Here is a 9,269-nt window from a genome sequence, read left to right on the forward strand (position 1 = left end):
ATACAGTATTGTGTTACCAATTTTCCTTACTCAAGTTAGAGTTTTGACCTCAGAACAGCTATTTAATCTTCAACGGCAAATTCAACGAAGGTAATGAATCTACTCATTACCATACAATTATTTGGAGCCTTATCTGCTCATATGAGCAGATTCCATTTTAATGCAAATTGTATCCACTCAACAGTGCCATTTTGACCATATTAGGTTTCTTCCTGTGGCTCCTGTTAATATTCACGTCTTGTAAAATGTCCTTGAGTGCCCAGAAGGGAACCCACAAGTAATCATTTTGTATTCACAGAATATTATCGTGATTTTTGTCGGACATGCACATTTATGGATCTGTCCACTGGCCGATGGTGACTCTCATGGGTAAAGGCTGTGAAATACTGCCCTCTATCGCTCCAAGAGGAGCTTTACAGCAATGCAACCGGCCAGCCATAAGTTCCATGTGGACAAATATGCTTGGAAAGGGTAAATCATATTTTTATTTATTTAAAAAAAAAAAAAAAATCGGTATGAAATTTTTCAGAAATACGCGCTCTGCCTTTAAAAAGCAACATGATCGAAATTCATCCAAAATATGATTACACAGCAGTTATGACCAACGTGACATCAGGTGTGCCACGCAATACGATTTATTCTTGGTATGCTAGGCTATGCGTTAGCATTATTTTGAATTATTATAATAATAAGAAGAATGACTTCGCTTCTCTTTGCGGCTGAGTCTACCGTTGTGCTTCGTCGAGCGTCCGGGGGACTTTGTGCGTTTCCTCAAGTTCATCCCATGCTGCAGTGATGACTGAAGCTCTGGCTCTTCTTATTTTCAATAAAATATATTTATGTATCTGTGCATGTACTGTACACTGTCGGATCAAGGTGCCTTCTTTTTGCATAATGTCTGATTCCGGTACCCCAGCTTGATGGGGGAAGAAGGGGGGGATTGTACTCAGTTCGGCGAAAGGGTGCGCCGGCGCAGGCAGCTGCACGTCAGGCACTTGAGGATGCTCATGGTGATGTGCATGAGAGGTCCTAAATTAAAGAGCAGGTTGTAGAAAGTGTTGACCGACAGCCCGCCGGTCTCGTCGGCGTACTTCAGGGCCACGATGGGCGTGTACAGGCTGTTAGTCAGATTCCTGAATCGGGGGCTGCTCGACTCGATCACCTTCTTAGTGCACTGGAGGGGACGACAACAAAGTCGGGGTTGGCGATTGGATTTTTTTTTTTTTTGCCACCATCCAAAATCCCAAAAATCGTACTCACTTTGGCTATGTCCTCCGGCGTCTGACCCATGGCTTCGAAGATATCGATCGACGACGGCAGGTAAACGTCTTTAAAGTAACGAACCGTGTCGGCGTCCGCGCCCGGATATTCCATCTTGGCCACGTCCTCCATCATCTTTGTCTCAAACTCCGTGTGCACCGGACCGGGCTCGATCATCGACAACCTGACGCGGAACATGTCGTACCGTCAGGGAAAGAGCAGAGGTGGGAAGGGAGGATGACATTTCCTTAACGAATCTTGTGATCGCACCCAAAAGAGATCCGATGCAATAATTTGCTAGCTATAGCTAGCTTTTATTATTATTATTTTTTTTTAAAACTTTCCCATCATAGCATCAATCCAGAGATGTCCAATACTCTCCACCCACGATCATGAAAAAAAAACATAGTTGACGGGCTACGATCCACGTTGACGGCATTTCACGTCAACGGCGCTCAAAGTGTTTGTGGACGTTACCTGACGTTGAACTTCAGCAGCTGCACGGCCATGCTCTCGCAAAATCCCTCCATGGCAAACTTGGAAGCAGTGTAAACGTCATTGAACACAACTCCTGTTCCGGGGGACCAGCAAGAAGAACAACCGATGAATCGGTCGACGCATTACCGCTTAGCACATACGTAAGCAAATACTCAGCCGTCGGAGCAACGGACACCCACCCTGAAGACCCATGACGCTGCTCATGACCACGATGTGTCCGGACCGCCTCTTCTTCATGTCGGGCATCACCTCTTTGATCATGCGCACGACGCCAAAGAAGTTGGTCTCGAACACTCGCTTCATCTCATCGATGCTGATGCTCTCCACGGGGCCCAGAAGGCCCACGCCTGCGTTGTTGACTGTCAAGACAACCCACACACACACACACACACACACACACACACACACACACACACACACACACACACACACACACACACAGTTCAGCATCAGAAAAAAGGATGACAGTTGCGTACTTTGTTGTGGCTTTCTGGTGGCCTTCGTTGAGACCACCACCAGAGGTCAGTGTTAGACACACGACAAAGACGGTGTGATGCAACTGCGGGCTTTGACAAAGCACTTGTGGGTCTTGAGTAATGAGGTGAAGGGGCTTTGGACTTTGCACAAGAGATGCAAGCAGGCTTTTCTAAAAAGAACCTTGACACACACTCAAGCCTTAGCACATGATCTGGTTTTATTATGAAAGAGCTTGTTTGGCGCATTGAGGAACAAAATGCATATTGCCTCATTTTGTCGCCATTACGTTACAGATAAATACATTGTGTCTGTTGGGGGACAGATAAAAAAAAAAAAATTGTTATGGGGTAGCCAGTGGTGGATTTGTGCTAGCACCATTCATTTGCAGTCTGGACATAGAAAGAATCTCTTGTTTTGAAATGGGTAGCAGCGTCTCAAGAAGTCAATCACACCGCAGAGTGTCGTGCTTTTTTGAAAAATAGTCACTGGAGGGGTCTGAGAAGTTGCCTAATCGATATGAATGGGAAAAAAAAAGCGGGTCGCTGATTTGGCTGACTTCTGTGCGGGCTGAGCTCGTCAGTATGTCACTAATATGAGTCAATCTTCGCAGAGGCTAAAGAATATATGACAGTACTGTTGTCTGTCTTCATTTTTTTGATCAGGCGATTGCTTTGAGGGTTATACCATTGCAACATACTGTCGACGCTATATTCGGATTCAAGTGTTTTCGCCAATGGGACTGTCAACAATCCCCAATTACACCAGAGGTGACAACTTTATAGCCGTTCTATTTACTTGTGGGTCATAAAATATGAATGACTTTATCAGATGTGCTCAAATGATATATTGGGACATTCTGTGGATGGGAATTCACGCAGGCCTCAGCCGACTCACTCAAGATGTCGATATGACGGTCTTTCACGCTGTTGATGCACTGCTTGACCGATTCGTCGCTGCACACGTCCAGTGGCAGCAACACCAAGTTCTTCCCGTACGCGTCTCCCGCCGCCTCCACCAGCTTGTTCTTCTTTTTTAGGTCCCGCATGGTTGCGATGACTACAGGGGAAGAACAACACAAGTTTTTTTTTTTTGGGGGGGGGGGATTTTTATTTAGCTTTGGAATGTGTGGATTGTTTCTTTTTATATTGGATCTCATTAGAGGGTGCAGGTGTACCTAATGTTATGGTGGCTAGTTAACAATAATGACCAACGGCACAGAGGTGTCACACAGGACTTTGAACCCTTTGATCTGAGAGGCCACCACTATGCAATTTCCTCCACACACACACGCACACACACACACAGGAGTCGTAAGGGTCAAAGTTCCTGCGACAAGCATGCCTCACAGGACACAGAGCTGATTCGGGTTGAACTTTACACGCCGGGGCCACATTAGCTCACAATGACGACAGGGATCACATGATTAGCGACGACATCCATCAACTTGGCTGCGCGTATGTTTCGCTGAGTCGGCCGAGTGACGCTACCAAGGGGAGGAAAACACTGTTGCACAACGCCAGTCAGCCGAGGTAAACAAGGAGTTGGCCTCGAGTGACAAAACGTCCAAGCGTCACCTCACTTGTCGGAGTAAACCTTTTTCGAGAAATGTTTGAGGTTTCTTACGACTGGGGAGAAGCAGCCAGAGTGACGGAAAACACTTCAGTTATGAAGTAAAATCACATTTCTTCCCTGTCATGCTTGTTAAAGGCGTAACGTGTCTTCATTTTATATCATGACAGATTTTACATCAAGTGAGCTGCCATTTTGCCTCGTCATGACAAGCAAAGCCATTTTTTTATCCACCTAACTATTTTATGACAATATCCATGCATTCATTTACATCTAATCGGACTATATGAGCAACAGTAGAAATTGAGCTCTTAATTGCTTGCATGGAAATCGTTGGATCTCTGGACTGCTGTAAAATGAAACAAACAAGTCTTTCTTTTGTTATCCAGACACAACAAGCCATTCTGAAACGTGCCTGATTGTGACAAAATTGGGACCCCCTACACCACATTTCTCTACTCATGATGACGCAAGAAGCTCGCCCCAAAATCTGCCATCGTCAAGAAGGCTGCAACAGAAGCACTATGACACACATCTCAAAGATAAGCAGAGCTGTACTGTGATTGGATGCTCAGATTAGCACTGGCTAGCCAGCACATGTCACAAAGCAAATCTGTGACTACCTGGGAGTTGCTACTCACTTTATTTTGTGTGTCTGTTACGCATAGCCACTCGCTTACTTGCAACACCGTAGCGCTTCCTCTTATCATGGTAACTAAAGCGGTACTTTCCGCTGTACAGCGCGTGTGGATCAGAACGGTGGACCTGTCGTGCTAATGTTGGTTTAGTGATGCTAAATTAGCAATGCTAGCGCTGCTATTTTGTTGACACTGGATATGGGTTCTGTGTGACTATTTATCATGACTAGGCACTTTCAGATTCAAATGCAGACACTTGTGGGCATGGGGGAGATTAGTAAAGTGAGGCTATATTCAAAAATTGCTGGCAGTTTTGAACACCACAAAGAGCCTCTTTAATGAGCAGTACGTCGTCCTGTGAGATATTTTGCGCCGTATAGCTACATTTTATTTCTTGGGGTTAAAATAAACAGTTGAGTTGAAGCGTCGATTGAACCGGTTGAGTAATTTTCGCAGCACGGTGTAACAATGTTGCGGCGATGCGGCTCTTGTCACATAGACACCGAAATAGACTGCTGTGCGATGGAGAGGTTTACAGTGTCAACTATTATCGTGACTGAGCCGATTGAGGACATGGCTTTGTCATGTAATGTGCGGCCTGCAAGTACTCAGAAACTTTTGGGATGTCATGTCGCAACACGAAGTGAATTAAGTCGAATGGAGCCGCTTGCGAGGCTGTGGAGCATGCGAAAGAAATGTATGTTTGGCTGTGAAACGAACAAGGGGGCCATTGTTCTCCGGGGCTCCTGCAGGAATTAGTGGTTGGCCGCTTTAACATTCTTGTACGAACCACACTGTGTTCCAAACACGACTGTCTCTACCGGGTCGAGCTCGGTCTTTCGCGAACTAAGCACTTGCTTGAATGCAATATTTAATTAATCTTCTTTCCCAAAGGGGTCTTAGGGAAATTATTGGGTCACCTCCACTGCTCACAGGGCGACCTTTCAAAGGAAGGCCACAGTAGGGGGGGGGTGGAAAAAAATATTCGGAACGGGACCGTGATTGTTTTCATTTAATTTGCGGTACAAGGGGGAAAAATAGTATGAAGTATAGTGTTACCGTGGAGACATTTTGTGGTTGAACATAAACACGCACAATTGGACGGCCGACGGTCGAGTTTCTGGACGTCGTCATGGCAATGTTTTGAGAACCGCTTTAAGGTCAGAACATCCGTGCTAATGCGTGAATGCTGAGTGATGGCGCTCGCGAGTGGGAGGCCGATCATTTACAGTCAAAACAACAAAACTGTGGGGCTTTCTTGGCCTTTTAAACACAAATTCGCAGCTACTGCGGGGGACACCAATCACATTAAAAAAAAAACAAAAAAACAATCGAGTTCATGCAGAGAGAGTAGAGAGTGTGAACATGTGACTTGTTGCCCCATCAGCAGGCAAAATGGTGTCACTAGATGTTCATCATTGACCTGAAAAAAATGTGTTGAACTTTAACATGAAATATGTGACTGCGTGTGCTGAATTAAAAAAGTCCTTTGAAAGTGTTGGCACGTAGGCCTTGGATCTTAGTCTCTAATTCCTGCTTTAACTTTCCAGAAGTGAAAATTCAAGATGAAACTGGATTACAGAGAACAAAAGCACTGCTTCGTCATCAATGTAGTGGGACATACAGTAGTTCCGACAACAACTGGAAGGTCAATCAACACTCAAACAAAACCTGATAAACGAAATGAACTTGTCAGACTCATCATCTCAATGGCATTCTGACCTGTGTGGTCATTTGCATAAATCACATGATAACTAACCCCAAAATGAGTACCAAATATTGCCCCTGATCACAACCCCCTTCTACCCCCGCTTCAAAAGATGGACTCAAACTCGTCAAGACACACTTAACACAAGTATGTACGCTTGATTTTGAGTTCTGGCAGTCAGGAAGAGCCTCAAGTGCAACAAAATCACAAGGCAGGCAGGGATGGGGAAGAGATTTGAGTGACAATTGTGTGGGCTGCCCTCCCGCACACCAATGAACACTTCAAATGGGAGTGAGCCCTCGCTTGTACAGGTCTCAAACTTTACCACCCCCCCCCCTAAAGCGGTGGCTCAAGGGTTGGCACTGTCAGCCCATTAGACACGGCACTAAGCGGCGCATACACCCATAATGGGCAACGTTGGGGAAAAAAAATACGGGTGCGATGGGGGTCGTGGTAGAGAAGTAACATGAAAGAGAAGTGACAAGCTTCTTTTTTTTTTTTTTTTTACGATTGTGCCTGGAAAAAGTCACGTCCCTCCGGAGCCCCCCCAACACCACCCCCCAGCAGGGAAAGAAGTGGGCTTTTACATGATAATGGTTCAAGCACGACAGAAAACGGAGGGGTCACTGATTCCCGATCCTTCCTGAAAAAAAAGGAGAGGGGGGTGGGAGGCAATATGGATACCATATCCGCGCGTGGACGCGACACCAAGTGCGTAAAAAAATGCGTAAAAAGGAGCCGAGGTGGCATGATTCAGATCTGCCGGAGGGACAAAAAAAAAAAAAAAAAAAGTAAACACGTCCTCGTTTTTCCTAAACCCCGCTAATATGTCTTCTGTGGTTGGCGAAAAAAAAAAAAAAAGAAGAACGGGAGAGCATAACAGAAATGTTTACCATGGTAACGCTTCTTCTCATCTCTGGCCAGCGTGACGGCGATTCTCAGGCCAATGCCGGAGGAGCAGCCGGTGATCAGCACAACTTTCTGCCCACCGTTCGCCATGATGAGTGTCGGATGGGGCGCCGTGCAGCCTCGCAGAAGCTCCTCGGCTCCTCCGGATGCTTTCGCTCGCTCGGCCCCGACTAAAAGCGGATCGCCGCGGCGGCCATGTGAGCATCTAATGCGGTCACATGTTCCAGCAGCCGGATCACCGGCCCGAAAGGACGTGGCATCGCGCGCGGGCCCACGCGCGGGTACACTTTTTAAAAATCAAGTTACAGTAATTCCTCACCCAAAAAAAAAAAAAAAAAAAGAGTCGGGGGAGTGGTGTGTGTGTGTGCGTGCGTGCGCGCGCGCGTACGTGCGCGTGACAGAGGGGGCAGTGCTTATGTGATTACAAAGCGGGACACAATGTGACACTTTTTTTTTTTTAACAGTACAGTATTGACACGTTGTTTTGTTTATAGCTGATATTTCCGGGTTACGTCACATCCACTGACACGCTTTCATAAGGTCGGCACAAACTATTATCTTGAAGATTTTATCTGGCTGAAAAAAAAACATGTTCGTGTTAAGAACAAAAATGACACATTTATTCATCACACCATTAAAATCTATCATGTTAAACATTCCACCTTAAATAAATCATAATGTGCTAAGCATTCCACGTTATCCATGAGCAAATTCCCAAATTTGTGGTGAGATTCAACAATTTTACCTCCATCCTGAAATTCAGCTTTTTTTTTTTTTTAAGCGTCTCACAATACCCATTTCGATTGATTCGACAGCTCTTCAGCTTTCAAAGAAGTCACTTTATGCCTTAGGTTGTGCTGCTATCTTGTGGTCAGAAGGGATAGCACAGGCTCAGTGAATGCTGCAAAAAATTAAATCACTGTAATAAAAAAAAAGGGGGGGGGGATATGACTACAAATCACATCTAGGTTATCAGCGGTAGATATTTTTTTTCAGGCTCTGCTGGCACCGTGAGCTACGTTCCGTCATATCAACTGTGATTGATGTTGAAAGGGGTCAAAGTGCATCTGATGAGAGCTCAAACAGACCTGTTATTTTTGTCTACCGCGTGAGGTCAAAGTGTACGAGGGTGAGCACGCCGTGTGTCATGGCTTGTTGTTTGTGATGTCGCCCACCTTAAGTCGCTTTTGTGTGCGTGTGTTTTGTAATGCTACCACGGAATGGTTGCAGCGATGACAAAAATTAGATATTCAAAAAGGCCGGAAAAGGAGATGTTTCTCTTTAAACGCATCAAAACGTTTGAATAGAGTGAAGGTCATTATTTGGCCACAGCAGGGAATGACATAAAGGACTCGTGCCGCCGGAAGGGGACACGGTATGAAGGCCCGGGAGATGTTTACGTGCTCTGGAGGTGAAAAGTAGCCTCCACTTTTGGGGAGCAGCTGCTCTTTTCAATCATACCGTTGAAAGGAGATATTCTAGCAGCCATGCGGATCCATCAAGACTCACCACGCGATGCAGGCTAATGGCGGAGAGACAAGTTCAGCCTTGCCGCGTGAAAAGAAATGATGACATGGAACCCACGTATATATCGAAGCAGTCAACACTCTTGTATTATCGTGACAACAGTCGGCCGGCCGTCAGCCTCGACGCGGCTCAAGCTTCATTTCCTCTTGCTGTCAAGGTGACGTCTGTAGCAAATAAATACAACACACGCTGGATTTCCAGAAAGCTTGTGGGCGCAGTGTTCGCCTTTACAAATAGAAAATGCAATATTTTTAAAAAAGGCTTTTCAGCATTTATGAAGCTACGACCAAAGATGACGGGCCTCAGTCACCAACCGTGCATCCATCGAAATTTGTGTGTCAAACGTGCATACGCAGGTGGCGGTTCTGGCATGAATGACTTAACTGGGCAGGCAGCCACACTGAAGAGTTAATTTGTTGTTTGAGAAGCACTTGAGTCAGGAAAAAAAAAATATGCATGAAGAATAAATGTAGTCGATCGTTTCTCAAGAATTAAGGTTGCAACTCAGCACATATCGCCCAAATCAAAAACCGCCACCGTCTCGGGTACCCGCTTCTGATTGGGACTCATTTGGACAAATTCTCAAACGTGAGTTTGTTTTGAAATTCACCTCAAACTTTTGCTTCAAACCAAAAACGACAAACTTCCCCTTAAATTTCTGTGCATCCTTTAAAAAAAAAAAA

General features: G+C 45.5%; 1 protein-coding gene across 2 annotated transcripts in view; it reads right to left on the reverse strand.

The window, feature by feature from the left end:
• Positions 1-462: 462 nt before the first annotated feature.
• The window catches only part of rdh8a (retinol dehydrogenase 8a), a 54,641-nt gene continuing 45,834 nt past the window's right edge, over positions 463-9,269 (reverse strand). The window contains exons 1-6 of one of the 2 annotated variants that reach the window (XM_019875764.1): positions 7,044-7,375; positions 3,130-3,291; positions 1,938-2,117; positions 1,738-1,831; positions 1,261-1,444; positions 947-1,174 (exon numbers count right to left, since the gene is read on the reverse strand). In XM_019875764.1, coding sequence (XP_019731323.1) covers positions 947-1,174; positions 1,261-1,444; positions 1,738-1,831; positions 1,938-2,117; positions 3,130-3,291; positions 7,044-7,149 — 954 coding nt within the window. In that variant the 5' untranslated portion in view covers positions 7,150-7,375. Of the gene's footprint in view, positions 1,175-1,260; positions 1,445-1,737; positions 1,832-1,937; positions 2,118-3,129; positions 3,292-7,043; positions 7,376-9,269 lie in introns of those variants that run through there. The other variant, XM_019875766.1, reaches the window with a different exon arrangement.

Source organism: Hippocampus comes, unplaced genomic scaffold, assembly GCF_001891065.2.
Source record: "Hippocampus comes isolate QL1 unplaced genomic scaffold, H_comes_QL1_v1.1 scaffold93, whole genome shotgun sequence".
NCBI lineage: Eukaryota > Metazoa > Chordata > Actinopteri > Syngnathiformes > Syngnathidae > Hippocampus > Hippocampus comes.